This window comes from Micromys minutus (genome assembly GCF_963924665.1).
Source record: "Micromys minutus genome assembly, chromosome: 7".
In the NCBI taxonomy this organism is placed as follows: Eukaryota; Metazoa; Chordata; class Mammalia; order Rodentia; family Muridae; genus Micromys; species Micromys minutus.
In genome coordinates this window covers 19,931,687-19,956,577 of record NC_137976.1, presented here as the reverse complement: position 1 = coordinate 19,956,577, position 24,891 = coordinate 19,931,687, and the positions used below count along the sequence as shown (strand labels likewise).

Genomic DNA, 24,891 nt, shown 5'->3' with positions numbered 1-24,891 from the left:
AACCTCTGGGATAATTTAATCACTGAATATGAGAAAGGTTTTACAGATGTATAGCAATACTTGTGAACTACTAGTTCAAACAGGTTGATTCTGTTGTCTTTCTAATACACATTCCTTGGTCCAAAAGACCTTATTGAACAAGTCTAAATAATGAATGTGATTGGTCATCCTGCCAGGTTTAACCCTACAGAGCCAATAAGAATATCCTATAAATATTACCTCATGGCATTCTGACTCCCTTCTCATCTGCTCTTAAAGAGCCCAGGCTCTCTTCTAGAAAAAGCAGTGGGAGCTAGAGTTCCCTTGTTTCATTAGCTTTAGGTGAGGTGTTTCTTGCTTTTCTGTGTTGCTCCAGTCAGTTCCCTGTGTATGGGCAATAGGTGAGAATCTGCTGCCTCTGATGTAACTTTTTTGACATTGATCAGTGAGAAGCTGTTGTTTAGAAAAAAAAAGGAAAGGTAAAAATAAAACAACGGAGGCAGTTTTATGGGTGAAAGGAAAAGTTCACATCAATCTGAAATCTGTAGTATTCATGGAGTTCAGTAACATGGATCCAGAGTTAGAAGATAGTTTGGAAATCTCTGCAACATCGTACCTTGGACTGACTAGGTACATATGACATGGTCAAATAGAAACTTTTCTTAAAAGATAATATTAAAATACTTCAAATAACTTCAGTCTAGGAAACATAATATGTACATAGTTTATTTTATTATTATTATGGTATACAAAATTTCAAAAATATTTACATATAAGGGTGAAACATGTCTACAACTATGTGAACTAGAGCAGAATAGGCAGTATCTTGTTAACTCTATCTGAATATCAGGTGACAGTGAAGAAACAAACAGAGAATTGTTACTAAAGCTCATTTCTGAATACAGTGAAGTCTGTAATCCCAACCTCTATTTTAATTATTTAATCAGTAATTAAAAAGTAAGTATATATTCTACCTGTAGAAATTAGTTTAACTAAAATTCTGTCTATAACATATTCAATAATATATATTAATTAGCACATGGTCTCCATGTCTATACTTATGAAATAAAGGCAAATGCAGTACATACCACACACGGGCTTGTGTTATATCTTTTTTTCTAATATAGGCAGGTAAACTTTAACACATATTGATTAATAAATATACATTTTATGCACACTCAATGGTAATTAAGGTATATAAATTTGCATATAGAGTCATTCATATTAACACTTTGCATGCTGGGCTGTATTGGGAACTGTCCCATTTGATCCTGCAGCAGACAAAGTGTTCAAATGGAATTCAGCTGTGGGTGAGGACAAGACGGTGTGTTCAGTCACTGGGCTCTCTGATGGCTAGCTTCTGTACCATGTCAGGCAGATTTTCTGACTCCAGATCTTCTTTGCCATTATCTGAGTTTCCTGATGAGATGTAACAGCCAGAGTCCCTGGGACAGTCATCTAACTGAGATTTCCTTATGATGTCTGGGTTTGAGGACAGAGGCGTAGGTTCCTCTTCATGTTCTGCAGTGGCTGTCAATGGAAAAGGTGTCCTGGTTAGGAAGAGCCATGACAACTTTTATATGACTCTCATCTTCAAACATTAACCTATTTAATTTATTCCAATCCTGCATTTATTACCATGGAAACTCCTGAGAATGAAATATCCGTTAATTTGTTACAAACACAATCAGCACACTCGGATATTCAAACTCTTGGATGTCAGTGACTGCTCATGACTTCACTTTTAGTTTCATGTTATCCTTGCAAATTACCTATATAAGCACTGTCCAATATGGACTCTCTGTTTACATTAATAGTATGTTGCCAAAGAAAACAGATTGTATCCACAGTATGACAGACATCTGGTCCAAGTATATCTTAAGGGATCATTAGAAAAATTCATGTGTAGTTTGAAGTATAATCCAAGTGATTTTGATGAACTGTTCTGGAATTATGAACATGTGGATATGTAACTAAAAGATTAGTCACTATGTGCAACTATATAGCAGGTCTTCAATTATTTGGAATTAGGTAATACTATTTAAAATATCCAAAATTGTCCTGTATCTGCATTCACCATAAAAATAAACATAAAGAAGAAAGGTAGTTTTTTGAGTATAAAATTACAAATTTTCTAGAACTCCTTTCTGAAACTGTAGTTCACCTTATGCATCTTTGTAATTCTAACAAAAGTTTATCTTGTGATTGATTTGATAAAGCACCTTGACATGAAAAAAAAAAAGAAAAGAAAAAACCCTTACTACATTTTAAAATAAAAACTTTTAGAACTTAAGTGAGAGTTATCTCTAGAAAACCTAGGCAACTTTTTATAATGTGACCTCTTTCCGGGCTCCTTTATCATTAGCCTTCTCTTTGTCAATGGGATGTTTGTCCTCTTTGGTACTGGAGATATACATTTTGCTGCAACATGGGCCAAGTTCTCCGGACAGAAAATGAACATCTAGTTGTCATCTCTTAGCTCTGACAACACTAGCATGTCCCCTGTTTTCACTTAAGAGCTGGAATTTGTCACTTCTCAATTCACTTCTCTCACCCTCGGACCAGTGAGCACATAGATTTGTAGTTGAGGCCAGAACTGTGCCTTAAATTCTTAATCACATTGTCCTATACTTATCCAGTTTCAGTCAGAGGATAATAGAGCAAAGCTTCAGTGTTTTCAATTGACTCACCCAATGTTAATTGAGTTCTTCTTAGGAATCTGTCCTTACCTTGCATGTCATGTTCTGTTTCTCAAGAGCATTGTCCAGGTTTCATCTTGATCATGTTGGTTTCTGCTCTGCCATCTACTTAATCCATCCTCACTAACCTCATGAGAACTGAGCCCTGGTAACTTTGAGTACATGTGTATGTAGGGAAGTAAGGTCCCTTTCATGGATGGTAGGAGTTATATATGACCCTTACAGATAAACTGAGAAAATAAATGCGTAACATATTTCCTGATTCTATAGTTACAGGGTAAGTATTTGTTCAGAAAAACTAAAACCCTTTTCTGAATTTTATTTTCAAACCACAAAGCCACATTTATCCCACAAATTATTCCTGATATATAAGATGAACATTGACTATGCAATACAATATATAAATAATATTCTCCTGGTAGGGTTTTTTGATACAACTTGTAAGTTTCCTGGTATTTTGCCCTTGAAGCCTTGTGCTGTGAATGGTTTGATCAGAAATTCTGCTACCTTGAAGCATTTGCTGTTTATTAGCAAAGACCCTAGAGTTGGAGGAGTCTGACTTCAGTGGACCAGATGAAGATTGGTCACGGGTTAGCAAGTCTTCCTCTATGGACAGGCAGCTAAGTGCAATCATCACTTTCTGTTATTTTTGTCCTGCCTTTGCCTTTTAATCTAATGCGACTGAAAAAAAGGATTTAGCTCTGTGTCCCATCACTTTTGCAGAAGGCTATCCAGACTAGTTTCTGCATACTCTGCCACATTTGCAGAGACCACCTTATCCAGGTTATCACACCTTTAGACTTGCTGGTGGACAAAAGGCCACATTAGCTCAGATTAAGTGTTGCTTTATTACCTCAATATAAAATGAAAAGCCCTTAGTTAGTCCTGTTCAGGATGAAATTCTAACCAAAACTTGGAATGACAAGAACTTTTAACTCCTGGCCCCATGTCCTATTTAGGTTGAGCAGAATTTGTGGAGCAATTCTAAAGACAGACAACTGAGGCTCAAATGCCTCTGATTTCCAAAATTATTTACCCTTTCTTTCAAACACAAAGCAAAACAAAACACCTAGCTTCTGTTTTCATCCTTCATTCACTACAGATGGTCACAAAACAGTGCATGAAGCTGACCTTCCCAAAGCACATTCATTGTTTTAGTAATGAAAGAACATTTGTTTGGTTTCCACCTGAGAGCTGCAGTCTCTGAACTGTAGGAGTGGCTTTGTTTTAAAGAGAACTTCGTTACTGTGCGAGCCCTTTCTGCAACTTTTATGAAAAGAGAAGTCATTTCTCAGTCTGAACGTTAAGCAGCACAGTAATTTACAGAACAGCAGTGATTTGCTAATGGTCTCCTCGTCAAGTGAAAACATGACTCTTCTCCTCAGATGCCTCCCACCAGGCCTGCAATGATTTCAGGCAGGTTATCAGCTGGAGCCCCTCAACTGTAACTATAAAAAGAAAAGTAGGGTCATTATACTTCACCACAGAGAGGACAGCTCCTTAGCACCCCATCTTTGCATTTAGAGGGCCAGATTTCCTCCTTGTTCCTTTTGTCTCAACACCAATGTCACAGATTGCTAGAAATGCTGGTCTTAGGCTTCTGTTGCTATTATATTTGTTTGGGTTTTCATTTTTGCCTACAGAGAGAATAAACTCGGGGTAATGTATTCATATTTTCTTTCTAAGTCATTTAGACTGTTCTTGTGTCAGCAAAACAGAGCAGGGCTAACTGGTCTACCTAGAAATTGAAACTACAACCTACATCAGCTATGTTCTATGGTCAAATCATCTCAGCTAACTAGGCAAATAACATATTGTAAAAAGAAACAGTTTAATGCCGAAATTATGGCCTTCCCAGTGTATTTCTGAGTGTGTTTTTACATACTAAAATGTTTCTGGTGATACATTAAAAAAACAACAACAACAAAATAACATATATTTTCTATACTATGTTATTCAAGCTATGTAAGAGCATGTGTTCATATAATTAATAAACAAGTATTCAAATATTAGGTGAATTTTCTATTATTTCTCAGATATCTGTAACATTTAATATTGTATGTTTAGATAGTGGAAAAGTTAAAATAGTATATTTTACTCAATATAGTCACTGAATGGTTTGCAAATTTTCCAACAGCCATGCATTTTCAAATGTGAGTATGATAAATTTTTTAGTAATTATTGATATATTTCTCTTATTGCAATCAATCAATAGCCACAATAAACTTTAGAATTCAGTTATATGTGCTACATAATAAAAATGAAATTACCATGTTAAGAAAAGATTATTTAGAAAATATTTTATTTTCTACCAAAAAATTTTAGAGAATTATATATGGTCCATGACTGTCATCAATGTTGAAAAATAGCATGATAATTAAGACATAAGACAGCCAATATAATTAACATAAGATAATTATATTGGAGTTATGACATTTAATTAATTAAGTGTAGGCAGTCTCAATTATACCTAAAATGAAGTTTTAAAGACATAAAACAAGATCCTTTTCCTGGGAAGAGCATCCCAGTTTCTAAGGAAAGCAGTCCTCCCAATTCTGACACATTAAAATGTTTAAGGAGCTGTTGGAAGCAGATGCAGAGACTCACAGCCAATCATCAGGCAGAGTTCAGGGAGACCTGCTGGAGAAAGGATGGTAGGAGCCAGGGGTATCAAGGGCATCACCTAACCTGGCTCATAAGGGCTCACAGAGACTGAACCAATAACAGGGAGCCTGCATGTATCTATCCTGGGCCTTCTGTATGTATGTTATATTTTTGGTCTTTTTGTGGGACTTCTAACATTGGTAGTAGGGGCTGTCTCTGACTCATTTACCTGCTCCTGACATCCTTTTCCTCAAACTGGGTGCCTCAACTAGTCTTAAAATGTGGCGAGTTGTCTAGTCTTACTTCAACATGATATATCATGTTTAGTGGGTATCCATGAGAGGCCAGCTCTTTTCTGAAGGGAAATGGAGAATTGGAGGGAAGGGACAGGAAGAGAGGAGGTGGGAGCAAGGAACTTGAAGGAAAGTGAGAGGTGAAACTAATGAATAATAATAATATTTATTATTGTAATTATTACTTAAAGTTGAAGTTTCAGTGAAAGTAAGAACTTCCCGTTTATGCTTGACCTTTCAGGGTTTTTAACCTAAATTTTTCCAGAATTTTACTTTTACTATTTTGTTTGCTTTGTATGTTTAAAAAAAACTAAACAAAACAAAAAGAAACAATTCTGTGACCCCAAATGCCTGAAAGTAAGTTATTAATAAAAGTGGTTTGACAATAACAAAATAATATTTACACTGGTTAGTTAAATTAAAACCAAAGACAACCAAAAGACATTTTACAAACTCTTGAAGGTAATGAAGGCACTGCTTGGCTTTATGAATCTTTCTCTGTCTATGCTCCATTACCACTGAAGAGAAACACATTTTAGGATATCTACAAACCTGTTCTGGTTTGAACTCCATTTGTGTCTCTAACACCGAAACTTGACAATTCTCTAGTCTCAAACTGTTAAGACAAATTCCTTTCTTCCCTTAAGTTTCCTCATGTTATTGACTTAGCCACAACAATAAAAATGTAGAATAAACAATTTAATGTTGTGCACACATGTTCATATCAGTACAAAGCTCTTAATATCTTCAAAATACCTTGTTTTTAGGGTATGTCTCAATGCTTGGAATAAATTAATTGGTATAATTTTTAAGTTGTGAACTAGACCTACTAGTGTTTCAGCTAGCATTTTTTGGTAATTTTAATGGAAAAATCTTATATCTTGAATTGCTATACATTTAAACTATCCACATATTAAAACTTCAATTGTATATACAGTTGCTTTCCAAAAATTATTTGTACTCTTGGCGCACACATGCATATGTCACTAGCATATCCATGAAATAGATCTTGACCACACACCAAACTTTTATTTGCCTATTTGTGGAATTGATACATGTAAGGTGGGCTGGAGGTGATAACACTTTCTGTCTCCAGGAAGAACTCTTCCTCATTATTTGTAAGCATCTTTACTTCAAATCCTCACTTGGTACAAAGCAAGTCTGTAAGCATGTGTGAGACTCCTACCAGATAAGAAGCAGACTAGAAGCTTTAGAAAAGCACGATTTTAGATGATATCATCTTGTTTGACTGAGGGAATCATTTCAAAGTCATGCCTAGGCTAAGTCCCAATCAAACTGTAGACTAAAAACAAGTACAAGAGTATCTTATACACACACACTCACACACACACACACACACACACACACACACACACACACACACACACAGGGCAAGGAGGAAGGAATTGGGGAGAGAGGAGAGGAGAAATATTACAGTAATATGACTGATGTGAAAATTCTTCTCACTAGATAAATTACTCTCTATAGAAAGGGTAAAAATGCTTTGATTTCAGTTTATTTTTACTATGTACAATATGCTATTTGTCATAATTGAACCATCAGATAGTAACAATAAAAATAAATCTGAAGAAATTAAATCCTAAAGACAAACAGCTCTGACTGAAAATATATTAAATTGTGTGTGTGTGTGTGTGTGTGTGTGTGTGTGTGTAAACAAATACCAATAAAACATCTCTTCATCTCCTCTACTGTTTTATGTGAACAATTATTGTGTCTTTCATAAAAATGTGTATCTTTTTAAATAAAAAATCAAATTATATGCCAGGTGGGTTACAAAACCCAGCTACACATGTCAGGAGCTAGACACCAGGTTAGACTGGCAAGCGGCTGGACCAACTGCTGGATGACTGGCTGGCATCACTACAAATCTCCCCTCTGGCAGCTCACGTTCCAGCTCCTGACAGAGCCCTCCCATTTGCTCTGCATCAACTTGGGCAGGCAGGAGTGCACAACTGGGGGTGGTAGAGCATTGAGGAGCTGCTGTGACCAAAGCCGGTGCCAACCACCTGGCACACAACCCACCCTTTACCCTTCCTCCTCACTTGGCACCAAAATCAAAATTTACAAGTACCTAAAATATCCGGAGTAGCAATTCTGAGAAGTTGGCTGATTTTGTTACTATTATTTTTCTATTTAAAACTTAATTAGCCCTGAATGTAAAAAAGGAAGATATTTCCATCACCCTAAGGACCATATATATTTTGGTAGACACATTTTAGGAGACATCAACATAATTCCAAATGTACAGAAAAAAAACATATAGAAGGAAAGGAAACTATATACTATAAATGACAGTTAATTATTTTATTTTAAAGAATATTTCCAAGTAAGATAATGGGGCATTAAAAGTTTATTTGTAAAACACCTCCTGGAAAACACAGACACAGACACACAAACACAGACAAACACACACACACACACACACACACACACACACACACACACACACACACATCTTTCTCTTCAAGTTGATGGGAACATTTCTTCTCAAAGCAGAGACTAATTTTAAAGGACGGATAAGAGGAAGCTTCGAATGTGGGCCCCAAAGACAATAGAAACTCTATAGGAAGACCAACAGAATCAATTAATATCGACCATTAGGGCTCTAAGTTTCTGAGAACCAAAAATCATACACGGGCTGGACCTAGGCCTCCCCACACATATGTAGCAGATGTGCAGCTTGGTTTTCTTGTGGGCCCTCAACAACTGGAATGTGGGCTATTCCAAAAGCTGTAGTCTGTACATGGGATGTGTTCCTCTAGCTGAGCTGCCTTGTCTACCCTCAGTAGGAGAGGAAGTGCCTCTCAGAGACTTGCTGTGCCAGGGTAAGAAGATATGTTGTTGGCCAGAGGGCACCAGCTCAGAGGACCAGGGAAGAGGAAGGAGGAGAATTGGGGGAGGTGGGCAGTGAAAGAGATGTTAAATGAATAAGTAAAAAAAAGTTAAATTGAATTTTAAGGAATTCCATCATGAATACAGCAATCCTGCATTTGCTGTTCTGGGAGCTGGACCACAGTCCCCTTTTGTCTCATTCTCTGCATTCCCAAGTGGAAGAGCCATGAGCTTATTCTGTTCAGTGATGATGTAAAGTGGGAGCGAATTTTGAATATCTCAGATTGTCCCGCTGGGACTGCAGAAGCCCAAAGTCATCAGTGTCCTCCAGAGTGATCCGGTGATCAGCTCCAATACCTCCCAATCACCCTTCTATCAGCTAGGTAGAGAAGAGTCGTGACTCCTGCCAAGCAGTGGCCTAAAATATTTAATCCAGTTTACATTTTAAAGGTCAAAGTGAGAGCCGTGCTATCTAGTTCTGAGCCAAGAGAAATTAAAAGGTGTTTTTTTTTTTTTTTTTTTTGTTGTTGTTCTCAATTTTAAATTGCCATTCTCCACACCTGTCCTTTCTCCTGTCCCCTTCACACTTGTGATAGATTAAAGATTCACTCCGGGCTTATCACAAGGATTTAACACTCAAGACGCTTGCCCAGTTTGCTTAATTTTTGTATTGAATGACTGGAAAAGCCAAAACTCTCCAAACATTCAACCTAACAATGGAATAACATAGATATTTCCTGGCCTTGCTGAGCTGTTCTGATTCAATGGTAATACCACTGTTATATTCATAAAAGGAGGGTTCTTTACATGGCCCATTCTTTTCAAAGAGCTATTTTTAGTTTGACTGTGAAATGTATTTGTTTTTTTTTTTAAATAAAGTTGCATTTTTATATAGCCATATATTCAAGGACTTTATCATTCAAGGAACATGAAGGTTGTGCATTTAATCTTTAGCTTGGTTGTAGAAGATGTGATTCATAAAGTTGGATAGACAAAAATAAGCCCTCAGCAGCACGGTGCTGCATCATCAGAATTCACCATCTTATCAACAAATGCAAGTCATTCTTCTTTATTTCTTGAGTGAAGCAGTTTCATATAAGATGAATGGCTTCCAGTCAAGGAAGCCTAACACACGAAATGCATCTTTTTGACATGTGCATGCTAACACTACTTTATACCTTAAGGTTAAAATAAGAATAACCTCGGAGTTGTGTGTTGAAAATGACACAAGTCAAATCTGCAATTCTGTATAGTTTGTTCCCTGAACGTAGAGTCTTGGTGTGTATTCTTACACAGAAGAGGCACTCCTTGACTTTGAAGTCAGCAACTCTTGACTTTCAAGTACCACATTCTAGAGTCTTATACAGGGAAGTCATTTCTAGAATCTGTCCTTTCTGTGTCTAACAGTGAATGCTACACAATGTTTCTAGACAACAGTGTTTTAGTTTCAGCGACCAGGAAAATCTGGAACATAGAGAATCTCAGAGGACTAAGTCCCAGATATATGGGTTCAAAAAATCAAGTATTCATTCTTTAGTTTCTCTACCTTGAAAGCTCATATTTTTGATAAAATTGCATCCGGCTCTCTATTACCTCTATAAGTAATTCTTCACTGGCTAGAATAGGTAATGAGAACAAGTAATGAGCGATCAGATGAGGAAGTGAAGTGGGCATTGGTGACTCTACCTTCCCTTCGTTGGATCCTACTGAATACTGTTTGTCCCCAAAAGCACTGCTTGCTGGAACATAAACTTCACAAACCCTGCTGCAGGACAGCTTGCAGTAGCTCCTTCCTGTCAAAGGATGCTATGATAGTATTGTCTCTTCAACACAACACCAATTCTCTCTCTCTCTCTCTCTCTCTCTCTCTCTCTCTCTCTCTCTCTCTCTCTCTCTCTCTCTCTCTCTCCTGTCTCAAAACCAATAAACTAACCTAAAAATCACCACCATCCTCTTGCCTCAACCTACTGCGTGCTGAGCTGAATTTGTGCTTGCTCCCTGAGCTAGAATGCTCAAATAATATCCTTTAAGAAATTGATGAAGTAGCAGAAAATTTTCATTTTGAAGTATTTATCATTTTATATTTACTGGGCTGCTCTCGAAGGACAGAGTTCTTGGCTTCCCAGCAGTACCTTGGATCACAGCATCACCTCTCCTCCTTATCTGATCATTTCGCTCCTTCACAATTTATTTCTGAACATTTTCATCAGTTGGAAATAGGAAAAGATAGTTGTTTTGTATTGTAGGAGAACGGTAATTATTTTCAAATATCCAGAGATGACCCTTCTTCTCCTTGTATTTCATGCTCACATTCTTTTGAGAAACCTACAGAGTTGGTTTCTCAGCTCACGGTGTCTAGTGAGGGGCCATGGGCTAAACTGACAGGATGTAAAAGGAGCTGTGTGTGCCTGAGAGGGATCTCTGCGTCAATGCACACAGGTCAGTTTTATCTGGGCTCATGATACCAAATAAGCTCTCTCCCTCTCTAAGTCAGTCTTTGCCTGACGTTGCCTTCATTTTCCTCCTGTGCTCTTAAGTCCCCAGAAATAAAACTTTAAAAACACAAACCTACAATCATTTCTTCTTGCACTGGGCTCATCACTCATGCAGAAGATGCAGGAAAAAGATAAATATCTGTGCAAACCCAAGACTGCAAGTATGACAGAAGTAAGAAAGCGTCTCAAGACATACACCAATTCCTACTGCACATGAAACAAATATAGACAGACTGTGCCTTGGTTTGGTGGAACACATGGCATCAGGTACAGGATAACTCACCAAAGAAGTCGAGAGGACTGGGTGCTATACACAACTCCCTTCTTGCTCACTATCTGAGCTGTTTCTTGCAATGCTAAGAAGCCCAGCACTGCTTCCCAAACACTGGGTTGGAATACCTCACTCTGAAATCACTAGGAACTTGAGCTGGAGGCACAAGGCACTATCTGCTTCAGGTTTCCCCATTAAATAGGGAGGCTCATTGTCTGAGCAGGAACAGCACTAAGGACAAAACTAAATGTATAGATAGACCTTGGAATGAATCTTCACTGTGTTTATATGTTTGAAGAAAGTAATGAAAAGCTACTGTTGGTATTACTTTTGAAAGAGAAGGCTGACTGGATGGTTTAAATTACTTTTAAGCTTCGAAGTTAGATTCCATCTCCCCTCTCTCTTCCACCCCTTCTTCAAACCATACTTCCCAAACCTCCCATCTATGATTATAGTTCACAAGAACACACAATAACCTAAGAACACACAGTAACAACAACTGTACATATTTACCTGTGGAGTCTAATTAGCTTTTTCTTACTTGCATGTATTTAGGGCTGAGACTTCTTTTTCTTTTTCTTCATTACAAAGTACTGTGCAGTACTTGGCATGTCCTAAGCTCCGGGTTTGGAGGCCTGACTAGATGTAATAGAAATGGAGTTCTGAATGGGTAATTGTAAAAACGAAAGCTACTCTGTTTAAAAACCCATCTGCTATAACTCGTACACAGCCATAAATGAATCTACATTTATTATTTCATCTTCAGTTTATATTTACAAACACAGAGAGCCATCTCTGATAATAAGAGTGAGTGCTGAATATTTTTGCAAGCTATTATAACATTTACAAAGAGTAACACAAACACCCACTGGAAGTGACTATATGGTAATGAAATGAATTTTCTTGTGTGGTGGGGAAGGCTCATTAGCTTAGAGCCAGGCTCTGCGTTGTGCTAAGGAAGACATGTGTGGCATTACTTACTAATGGCTCATGCTGTCACTGGGATATTTTTCTCTAAGTCCCTTGGTCTTTGAGAATGCAGGCATCCAATTGTGTATAAATTAATAGCTTGGCAGAATCAAAAACAAGAGATCCAGAGAACTATTTTCCTTTCCAAAGAATATACTGAAACTCTTTTCCGTTAATTATAAATGTTGGCCAGAGTTGTATCCAGTATTGTGTAAAAATACCCTCATGTTATAGGAAAGAATTCTTCATGATTTTTTTAGGAGCTGATGCCGAGGCTTTGCTTTTACTGATTCACTGATTATATTAAGTCATGATGACTGGGAGTGGGGAAGAAGCGTGTACACTTACTTTCTTCATCCAGGAGACTCTCTGCAGCAGACAGCAGCCGTGCCCTGTCTTCTGGATTGGTGATGTTTAGTTCAATGAGATGACATTCTTTGATATCCTTCAAGTCATCCAGGGACTCATAACCATTGAGCAGAAGTGTTGAAGTATATTCCTGTAGGAAGAGGGAAATAGGTAAAATCTAAACTAGCAGGGTTCAGGTATTTATTTTCTCTAAATTGAAAGCAAGTATATAAATGCCTGTAATAAGCAAACCACGAATAGAACTTTAGACTAAGGCCATTTTATTTACACTAATTTCACACAAACAAACTCAAGGGCATTTGAGAGATAAAAAGTAAGTTCTTAACCTTCAGGAGGGCAAGTATAGAGAAGAAATAATCACTGGAATCTACAATAGTGGTAAATTGTGGGTCATTTACCAGCTGATTCTTCTAGCCCAGTTGGCAGTTTTACTTCATATATAGTGAAATTGACAATGACAACATTTTAAAAGTTTTTCAATAGAATATATCTAATAGATTATGTTACAGAAATATTTCTGAACCAATCTCTCCTTTTTATTTCATTGTCATAAAAATATCTACTCTTATTATTTTCTTAGTGTAGTTTGAAAGTGAACTTGAACTCCTGTGAGATGGATCAGTAGGAAACTGCTTACTTCCGAGGCCAATGGCCTAAATAAATTAGGTCCAAGAACATACACGCACAAAAAGAGATTCATGCTTACAACTTTTCTCTGACCTACACACACACACACACACACACACACACACACACACACACACACACACACACTAAATAAATAAATAAATAAATGAATAAATGTAAAAAGTAAAAATAAACTTAAAGCAGATAGAATTCTGTAGACAAAGGGAGTTCATCATTTTAACTGGTTAAAATATTGTGTATCTAATTAATCTCAGACTTGCTGTTTAATTTTTAAGTTAAAATTTTAATTACAGGTGGAAGGTTTGGAGTTGGAAATAGTAGTATTTTCTTTCCTCAGTAGAGATAGTGTGTGTATCATTTGCAACAACATATATTAGGCTAAAATGCATAGACTTTTTGAAAATAAAGTATCTGTCATTTCTATAATGCATGTTCTAACAGACTGAATATGCAAAGTGAAGATAAATAGTTTTATAAGCTTCCTCAAAAATTCCTCCCATTTACTTGAAGATACTTTCAATATCTTTATTTCGGTTACTAAAATTGAATATGATTAAGTAAATCTAGTCAATTCTCCAAACGCGGAATTGAGGGTGTGCCAAGTACTGCAGAGTACTTTGTAATGGAATAAGAAAAATAAAAAAAAGGAAGGAAGGAAAGAACGAGAAAAGGAAGGAAGGAAGGAGAAAATGAATGAAGGAAAGAGAAAAGGAATGAAGGAAAGGAGGAAGGAGAAAAGGAAGGAAGGAAGGAGAAAAGGAAGGAAGAAAGGAAGCCTCAGACATAAAAACATGCAGATAAAAGAGGAACTAATTATTCTCCACAATCAGGAAAGATTATTACAAACCACATTTTAACCAAAAAGGGGGAATAGTAATTTTTTTAAATTGCATTTTAGAAGAATGCAGAATAGCCAAGTGTCCTTTCGAACACAACCAACTGTAACTTCTTGAGCACAACACCTTTAGGTGTTTTTCTCTTGGTCGTATGGGTGGGATTCAAACCCCATTTCCTCCCAGGAGGATCACACTGTACCAGTGTTATGATAGAAACACTTGGACAGTATGTTGCCAATAGACTTAGTAACTCAGAAACAGCACTTAGGAAACATATCATTTATCCTGTCCTGGTGAGTTAATTTTACGAATGGAATGTAAGAGTGTAGATGGAATGAGTCTACAGTACATACTGCACTGTATGATGCTTTATACCCTTTAGCAAGAGTCATTCCCTTTAAAATGCACTAATATAAGGAAACCAGGGTTATCAACCAGACAGTCACAGTGCCAGTGGTAGAGTGGGTTCAAGTGAAGTGCGTCTAGAACAACCCTTCCCTTGACATGGTCACTACACCAGTGAACAATGTTTCTTTAATTACTGTGCAGTATTTGCAGTCATTTTCTTTGTACTTTATTTAGATTTCTCTATATAAAAATTCAAGCTTGTCAAGTTTTCTTCTCAGCCCCTCAGATTTCACTATATTCTTCCTATCTCTTAATCATTTTCATTAAAACATTTTTCTATGATCTCCAGTTACACACACACACACACACAAACACACACACACACACACACACACACACACACACGTGCACGTGTGTATGTGTGTGTATGTGTATATATAATATGATATATATTCTCATATATAGTGTGTCTGTGCGTGTGTGTGTGTATTTTTTTCATTTTCATTCCTTTACATTAATCTCCATTGTCACTGGCTGCTAAGTATCTTTAGGGTTTAGTACAAAGGGCACTACATCAAATCTTATCCTTGAAAAATAAAAGTAACAAGGTAAATAGAACTGTTCTAAGAAAATGGGTTTTCTTTTGTTGTAAATCATATTTTTAACAACTTACATAGATGACGATCCACCTTTCTCCACTATACTATCACTGTTTCAACAAAACCAAACAGACCACATGCTTACTAACCTGAAGGTGAATCCTTTCTAAGAACTCCTGGAGAGTCTGGGGGTTTTCTCTTCTACTACTTCTGGGCACCTTTATTTTCTTAGGTGCTGCTTCTTCTTCTGAGATAACATCCACATAAATAAACTTGAAGTTCCCCACTTTATTGTTCAGCATCCCTGTCCACATTCCCATTGGAGTTTTGCAGATAATGTCTATGATGTCTCCTTTCTAAGGATGAAGACAAAGACAAGTCAAATTCTGAAGCACCATCATGCTGCAGTAACATGTAAAGAGAAGGGAACTATGGAAATGTAGAGAAATAAGGGCAATATGCAAAACATCTACAGAGATTACAGAAATCCATGTGGGGTTACTTCTTCAAAGTCAGTTTTCACTGTGCAGTGAAGAAAATACCAGCATGCTTGAAGATGCTTTTCTTGACCTTATATTAACTCAGTAACTTATATTTCTAGAACAATATACATGATATATTAAATATACTGTTATATGCTGCTCACTACATATGTGTTGGATAAATAGTGCGAGGTATCAGATTATTGCTTTAAGCATTTTAGGAATAGAAACAGTGATATTACATGAGGTCTCAAGAGCTTAAACAAAGTTTAGGATGGGGTCAGACTTTATAGTCTACCTTCCTCAGTCAATATAGGACTAACGTATGAAAGCATCATTCAATGTGCTCTCATAAAGGGGAGGAAGGGAAGAAAGAAACAGTTGACTCTGTCCATGATTTTAGCTCATATGACATAACTCATTTACAGGACATAAATAAGTCCATGCAAACTGTTTTCTCCTCATAAAGCAATGAAAGTATAAGATGTCCTAAGTGTGTAACAGAAGTATTCTTTCAGCCAGGCATTCTGTTTCATTCTTGAGGTACTGATAGCACACTACATATACATGTCACTGTAGCACTGAGCTGTGATATGTGGAGACCCATTGGAATGGCTCTCTGGCTGGGTGGAGTTCTAACATTCCAAACTACTCGAAATATAAAAGAATTAATCTATTTGGTCTGGCCAATCATCTAACCAAAGATTCATTGGGACGTGGGTTGATGTAAGCCATACTCAAGGGAAAAAAAAAGGAATAATGACTCTTTAGAGAACTAGCATATTCTGACTTCCCTGAGTTGTCAACCCTAGTACATGGCTGTAGACATTGGCCCAGGTCAGTCTGAATTACTTAGGAAAGTTAGCTCTACCCTTTCATCTTCCTATCTCTCCTATAAGTGTGTGTTCTCTAATACTTTTGCTCCAATATTTTTACCCTAGTATGTATCAGGTGGCCATGTCTAGCTGACTACTTATGAGAGTTGCAGAGTTCAGAAAACCATAGACAATTCATCTCTTCCCCCACAGACTCTGGATCTATTTTATGCTAATAGCTGCAGTAGATGGATGGCTTGCACCCCAGTTTATGCTAAGTTCAAACTCTTCACACTGTGAGCTAGTCCAACTTACTATATGGAAAGAATGCACATCCTTACTGCCAGCTTCCCTTAGTCCCTAAAGTATAACATGCAATTAGCGTTTGACAAACCAGGAAGCAAATGTAATGTTGGTCCACCTTGATTTTAAGGGAGTCGGTGTCATAGGGACTTGGCGTGAAGTCTGTGTGCACTCTGGCACGGCCACAGAACGGTCCTGAGTAGGGGCTGTCATCATCCAATCGAAAGCTGTCCCGATTACTGGTTCCGTCTGAACAACTTGTTACTCCACCTGAAAGGGGAAGGTTAAAGGTTCTTATCCATGGTTTTGAGCTCCCTGTACCATTGCCTCTAACTGGAGCAAGGGATGCCAGCCTTATGTAGCTCTCAGTCACATTCCCTCAGGGACCCTCTCTTCTGAGCTAGTTTTGACTTGTTTTCTGTCAGTCTGAATACTCTTCCTAATCCTTCTCCCAGACCTTCTGGATGATCTCCTCATTCCGATCTGATATGTCATATAGGGGATGAAACGGTACCCACTTGCTAAGTTGGAGCAAAGTGTGTAGGTTCAAACTTTGACCTCAACAGATAATTTCAGAGTTGAAAACTAAGAAAAAAAATTCAATAGAAAAAGCTTAATCATTTTGCGCTGCTATTGATCATTCGTGGTCAACATATGACATTTCAGAGTTTCATACAACTTAGATAATTGTAATAAAAGTCTTTCCCAGAATTCTCACTGTATGCCAAAGACCATATGAAAGAAACATCTTGTAAAAGGTGACACTTTGGTTTGTCACAAGGGTAGAGAGGATAGTTGCCAAAATGTGTGAACCTCCAAACTATCTTGAACTGCCTGGGGTGCACGTTCTTTGATCCCCTCACTTCTGATCTTGAACATCAGTTGAATTAAAAAGAAACAACAACAACAACAACAAAACACAGGCAAAGCACACAGAGACTATTTCATCTTGCTCCATTCTGCTTCCTTTCTGTAGTGCCAGGCCTGTTAGCAGTGAGAGTGCCTAGCTGTTTCTCCCATGCCCACGGTCTCCTCACTTCCTCCTTCAGGCTGACCTTTCGCTGCTCTAGGAGGCAAGAGCTGTAGTTTCAGTACTGTGAATTTTGAAATGTGGCAAAAGTCCTGAAAGTTCCACAGTGGGTGTGAAGAGAAATGTAGCATGTAAGTAGCATGTAAATGAAACATCCCCCTGCCTCCCTTCTGGATGAATGTGTGGGTACTGGCGTTTATGGTATGGTGGAGTAATAAAATTCTTCTCACATTCAGCACCAAACCCTGAATTTGAAGACTTTTTAGCAGAACTGGATATTTATGAAATCTGAATATGCCGCCCCCCACACACAGACACACTCACACACAGAGAAAATATATCCTTCCAATGTCTCTGCATTAGCTTTGGACCACAAAATGACTACTCTATATCTAATCTGATGAAAATTGAGAATATTCAGAACATCTGCTCTTTGTGGGCCATCTTTGAATAACAGAAGTAGTTGATTTAAAAACAAGTTGAAAATCATCTTTGCAGTGACATGTAGAGTCCTGAAGAGACTGGACTGGAGAAATATATCAGTTTATTTGTATAAAATCCATGAAGCACCAGCACTGTCAGTACTCTTGTAACTACTGCAGGAGAATGTAGTTGTTGTTGACTGATGTCCTTCTTAGATCACTCCTTACAGTTCCTGCTAATCGCCTTTCCCATCACACTGGTGACATATCTATTACACAGTATCAATCACTGCTGCCTTAGTCTACTTACTAACAGGAAATGGAAATGACAGAACTCAGGCAAATATCCTGCACTTTGCAGAAAAGAGAAAATCAAAGACTAAGAAAGGAAGAAAGAAAGATAGAAAGGAGGGAGGAGACGGAAGAAGAAGAGGAGTGGGAGAAATGAAAGATGAAGAAAAGAAGGGACAAAAACAGAAAAAAACATCAAAGAAGGACCATGGGAAAAAAATAAAGAATGGAGATTTCTTTATAGAAATTCTATAAAGAAATATAGATATTCTCTTCTCTATTTCAAATAATTTCATGTCTTTTGAATGAAGATAACACTAGGTTTTCAGAGCATACAGTTTTGGTACCAGATTTTATTACATAACCATTTTTGAGGCATTTTCATAAGAGCTTTGTAGGCTATAGCATCAAAAATATGTTGTACTATGTATCTCAATCCTTAGGAATCCACTACATTCAATGTATCCAACCTTTCCAACTTCTCTATTAACAAGTATCTGTTTCTAACTCAACAAACAACCTCAGAGTGACCATTCCCTGTTTTTAATTAGCTTATCCCAGGCTCCATGTCTACTGTGGCACCGCTTACACATTAGCCTTACTTGATGAGCTCTGCCCACTGTAAAGACTTTCCATGGAGTCGCTGGCTTTGAGAGAGATCTTCTCTGTATGTGTTCCAATCATGGGATCACTGTTCCGACACTGGAGGGCTTCCTCTCCACTTTCCTCATCCTTCAGGAGAAAGTGTATCAGAGGTTAAGTGTGCAGATCAGATTTCCATGGAGATGTTCACCGTGTGCACTGACTCAACAAGCAAGATACATTTAAACAATAAAACACTCATGAATACATCAGCATAAAATATGAGCATCATTAATCTTCCGTTCATTTTTCTAGGAAAACAGTTTAGAGGATACTTGGGAAAATTCCCTAGATGAGCCATTGCTTATTGTGGAATTCAACTGCAATTATAATGGTCTATTTTTTTGCAAATAAAGATGAATATCATATCAAGAATACTTCATCAGAAATGCTAGATGCACTGGCGTGAATGGCTTCTGCTGAAGCGCAGTTACTTTCCATGTTCTCCTTATCTGTTTGCCACCATTACTAATCCTCTGAGATCTGATGCTCCAGCTTTAAACTCTGCGCATTTGTTTCATGTCAGTTATTTGCAGGCTACCAGATCACTAGATATGAATAAAACATGCTCGCTTTGCAATTCTAAAGTAAGGCTTATCTAGGGAGCTTTACAAATCTCATACTGTGCTTGCCACCTAGCCAAGTGAAAACCAAACCTTGCATAAAATTAGAAAAGACAGACAATTTCAAAACAAATTACATTTCCTTGAAAACATCTCAAACGTTTTCCATTTTTAGAACATTTGGACAAAGCCTAAGAATTTCTTAATACTCATCACAATGTAATTTAATAGTCTTATTTTTGAGCATTACTGAGCATTGATAAAACTCATAATATGTATAGACTTTGTTTGGTTTTCTGCTTTTATCTATTCTTCACTCGTTTAGTCATTCAGGGAAAGTTTATTAAGCACAGAGTAGGTACTTGCCACTTTTCTAAAATTTGTGGATATTTTAATAAACAAGATAATACAGTAAAAGTACTTTGGCTCTAATAAATTATGTTCTAGTCTGTATTAGCTATGTATATAATACAAGCTATAGTTTATGTGTCTTTAAAGTAGTTGGAAATAATAATACTACAACTAATAATAATAGTACATAAAAGTATTATTACACACACACACACACATACACACACACACACACACACACACACACACACACACACACACATGTATGGAGATAGGCTGTAGAATGTGAGAGAACTAGTAAATCAAGCAAGGATGAAGAAGGTTAGTTGATTTAGGAAAAATTAATTCCAAAGACTTCAACTCTAAGAAAACAAATGGCCAGCCTCCACCTGAAAATGTATGAAGATACTCTGTGATGATATGAATCTCAATTAGGAGGAAATAGAATGTACATTTTCTTATAAAGATAAGTTTTAAGCAAAAGAAAAGATGAGAACAAAACTGAACTCACAATTAGCCTTGATACACAGTCCAGTATAGTGAGAGAAAGAAGGTCATTACATATTAATGCTTTAAGTAGGGTATGAGAGCATCCTAGAGCACCCTGCTGGCCATGGGCAGAAACAGAAAATGATAGCCAGTTCATGAAGAGCATCCTAGATGTGCTGGCCATGGGAATGTGACACCTACCCTTCTTGCCATGGCACTACATCTTACTGACTGTGATGTGTATTGTGAGAAGCATGTGAGCCTTGGGGACTAGAGACTAACTGCTAGGATTTCATTTTGTTTGTCATCTCTAAAAACTCACATGTGTATTCAATTTCCACTGTGTAATATCATAAATGAAAAACAATCTGACTCCTGTGTTTAGAGACAGGGCCTTTGGGAGGTGACTGCGATTGGATGAGGGCATCAGAACAGAGCCTCCATGACTGGGTATTGGTGGATTTACTAGCAAAGAGACAGGAACTAAAACATTTCTACACATTCTGTGTTTGTTACTGCATGACATCTTCTGTTGTCTTGAAACCCTACCACCAAAATAATTATCATGAGATGTGGCCCTTTCTGTGGGACCATAACCATGACCAAAATAAGCCTTTTGTGAATAGTCAGTCTATTGTGTTATGGCATTAGCAGCAGAAGCATGACTAGCACACCCAAGCATCTCTGCTCATTCCCCTTTGTATCTACCTGTGATTTACCCTGAAGCCAAACACAGCACTGTCCTGTGGGCTGAATACAACATATAAATAACATTTACACATATTCTGGTGAAAAGGAAGGTGATTTTAGTGGGGAACTTTGGTTCAAGAATTTCCCACGCATCTACCCAAATGTGCTCAGAACTAGAGTGACAAGAGAAACTGAATCTTCCCTCTTCCCTCTCTTTTTATAGCCGCCATGCTTGCATTGTCCTGGCAAGGCTTGCCCTACGCACTTACCCTTCTTTAGAGCTCATTGGCTTTTCTCCCTTGTAAATCCTTACTGTTTTTCTTATTATTGGAAGTCTATTCCAACAAAAGGGACTAGTTTCACTACTCTGTAATAAAGAATTTTTTGCAAGATATTCTGAATTTTTAATCTGGATCTCAATATGTCCTGACCCTGCTTTTCAGATGTTACTTCAGGCCTTCTTGTCCTGACTGGATCTTATTAGATAATAATAAGACATAGGTGGCTGATGTAGTTATGCAGATAGGGGAGTAAACTAGTGCCTTCATCAAATCATGGATAGTTTGAATAAAAAAAAAATGGGTTTTAAGTATTCTTTGGATATTAGGGACAGGATGATACTGTGATTTGTTAATGCTTAAAGCAGGAGAAAGAATTTGGAGTGATATTTTTCTACTAAATTTTTAGGCATCTAAAATCATGAAAATATTTTTTCTTTGGCACTAGACTCTTTCATTGTACAAGATATGTAAATCAAAACTTCAGTATGAGTTTACAGCATCTTTACTAGTAGCTAATACTTAAAAAAATACCTCAGGCTGACATGATGTAGAAACATTGAAGCCGCTTATTCATTGATATCAAGTAGGGAAAACTGTGCAGAGTCCAGAGCACACAGTTGCCATTGATTCAAAATATAAGAAGTAGAATTACCATACATCAAAAAGAAACAAAAAATATCTTCATAGAAGGAGTCACATCAAATATTTACAGTAGCATTATTCATAAAGTACCAAAATAGAAACAGTCCAAATGCTAATTAGTAGATGTGAATAAGTATAGATTGTTTATAAAACATGATACTATTTTGCAATAAGAAGAGATGAAATACAGGTACTTGGTACAACTTAAGCAACAGACTCCTCTTCACCCCTTAGCTGTTTCTTTTGTCTCCCTTTAATATGTGAGTAATGATCTTTTAAGAACCAAAGAACTGGGAGATCTGAATGGCTCAGTGGTGAAGGCACTTGCTGTGCAACCCCACGGACTTGAATTTGATCCAAGAAACTTGCATAGATGTACAGAGAGAAAAGATCATGGAAAGTTGGTCTTCGCTGTCAGCACCACTATATGAGCACAGTTTTTTTTAAAAGAGCTACAAAACTTCTTGGGATGATATGTGAAGGGAAAATACATGTCTAGATGCCTCATAAAACACCAAATAATCTAGGTCTAGAGAAAGAGCCTACTGGATATTTTCAAAATAGTATCATGTTTTGTAAATAATCTACATTTTTCACACCTACTGATGAATATTTGGAGATATATATATATATATATATATATATATATATATATATATATATATATATATATATATATATATACACATACATATGGGACAAAATATACTTACTTTTTCCTCTGAAAGAGCTTTGATGTACTTTCTCCCTACTTTTTTCTTCATTGTCCATGAAATAGCTCTCACTCTTTTACCTAGACTTCCTCCATTGCTTGAAGTCTTGCTTTGGTCTTCACTTCCATGTGTCAGTCCCCCCTCACAGACCTGAAAGAGGATGTTATTTCAAAAGACAAAATAGTAAATAAGCAAGGATTATGTATTTGAATCAAGTGTTTTTCAGTGTAAAGGATTCCACACGATAGGCAAAGGTTCTGGTTACATCTGAGCTCTGTGTCCAACCCGAAGAGCTTTGATTGACAACCTCTTTAGGGAGAATCCAAGTTGGAATTTTTTTGTTTATTTTGTTCTTGTGCAGCACACCCTCTGGGTATAACATGTATTGTCCAACTGGCTGTCTGTGTAACTTTGTTGAAAGTTCTTGTCTTCACATGTGAAATTCTTTGAGCATTTATGGTTTAATAACTTTATGAGACAATCATTTTAATTCTCGTCTTTGAGGTGAACAAAGTAGAAGTAACCATCAGGTGTCCTGTGATTACAAATGTATAGATTGGAGAACACTTAATGGGGGATTAGAAAGGGTTTTAGCACCATCTGTGAGGGAAGAGCATTACAAGTGCCTCCTGGGTCGCAATCAAGTTGGTATGATCAACGTTAGTTTTAAGGGAGTTGTGAAGTTAGTTAAATTGTTATAATTCTACAATGTTTTCATGTATACCCCTTTTTACTTGTACTAATAAATGTTACCTGCCTTAATTCATTGATAAAGAAATATGTAATTCATATATGGCATACATGGTACTAATTAAGTCTTTTATTTGGGTGACTGTTACCTGGTGTACCACACTCAAAACAGCCTATTTTTAAGAAAACAGTATTTGAGGACAGTTTGTTCAAGTCATTTGTGGTGATTCTGACTCACTGACCTATGATAAGATTTGGAAGAAGTGGTATTCAAATATTGCCATGATAATGCATCTCTTCAACTTTATCCTGATATCACTAAGGTTTAGATTTGCTTTTGCGCTGGCTTCTCTAAGTTAGCCACACTGTATTTTTTAAGCTATCCAAATTTCCTAATTCATAGCACAAGAAAGATGTCATCTTATTGGTCTCTTGCCATGCTTTTCCTCCCTTCTTGTTTGTTTCCCTGGTTTGTTCATCTCTGGTCTTATTTTATTTGACAGTGTTGTGCTCACTTAATGGCTATCTACACTTTTCACATGATGCCTGTTCTGTGGAGTAAAGGCTTTCTCTGTATATTTCATTCTAATCTCAGGAATATTTCCAGGCACATTAACTGGTGCTCAGTAACCTTTAAAGAAATGAAATTCCTAATGTAGAAATCTGAGGCAGTTTTCCTGCCTCCTGCTGGAGGACATATTTGGATTAGATGGTCTTGATACCGCAGATGTGGAAGCAATGAACTGTGAAGGTCATCTGCATGAGTACTGCCTACCCTGCTTGACAGGTAGACAGCTATTCATACCCAAACATAAAACATGACGGGAAACTTCTGTTTAGTGAGCATGAATATTTTAATGTGGGAGTTTAAGCACATAGTTAACATCATTATTAATCAATATTATATTTTGCCTTATATCTTACCCCAAATTGCATATGATAAATATGAATGGACAGCCAATTTACGCCCTCATTGCACATTGTTAATTTTTACATTCAAGGTTACGAAGGCAAAGAGTCTTTGCTTAATTCGAAATATCAGAACAAAATAGAATTGGGAAGCACTTAAGAAATTTATTTGGCCTTTTCTTCCCTTGTTCCTGTGTTTAAACTTGGTTATAACTGTCAAGTTATTTTAGTAACTGAAATAAATGTCATTTAGTTACAGTCGATCTTGATACTATCATTGAAGCTTCAAGCGGTGCACTGCAAATACTGCATAGCTTGCTTCTCATTGTTATAGAAGGTTCAGAGAATGGTCTTACAGATTTTGAGTTAGTTTTCTTTGCTGTGAAGTTCCACATAGCTTGAACTACATTTTCCATCTAGAATTTACAGCTCTTTTGTCATCATATTTAATGCTATTGCTCCCAGTCTACAAGCATTCTGAAGCAGGTATTTCCATCTTGGATTGCAACAGTACTCTGGAGTACCTGCCTCTGTGTAGATGACTGTGTAAAGTATTGATGCTGGGCTTCTGACAAATGGGAAACTATGTTATCAGCTCTACTAAATGCTTTAACA

The 24,891-nt window shown here is 37.1% G+C and overlaps 1 protein-coding gene across 1 annotated transcript in view; it reads right to left on the bottom strand.

Moving 5' to 3' along the window:
- Window positions 1–1,309: 1,309 nt before the first annotated feature.
- Window positions 1,310–24,891, bottom strand: part of SAMSN1 (SAM domain, SH3 domain and nuclear localization signals 1) — a gene marked incomplete at both ends in the record, with an annotated part of 44,025 nt that continues 20,443 nt past the window's right edge. The window contains 6 exons of the mRNA XM_080919671.1: window positions 1,310–1,509; window positions 12,512–12,662; window positions 15,113–15,319; window positions 16,682–16,833; window positions 18,909–19,038; window positions 22,678–22,827. Coding sequence (XP_080775797.1) covers window positions 1,310–1,509; window positions 12,512–12,662; window positions 15,113–15,319; window positions 16,682–16,833; window positions 18,909–19,038; window positions 22,678–22,827 — 990 coding nt within the window. The remainder of the gene's footprint in view (window positions 1,510–12,511; window positions 12,663–15,112; window positions 15,320–16,681; window positions 16,834–18,908; window positions 19,039–22,677; window positions 22,828–24,891) is intronic.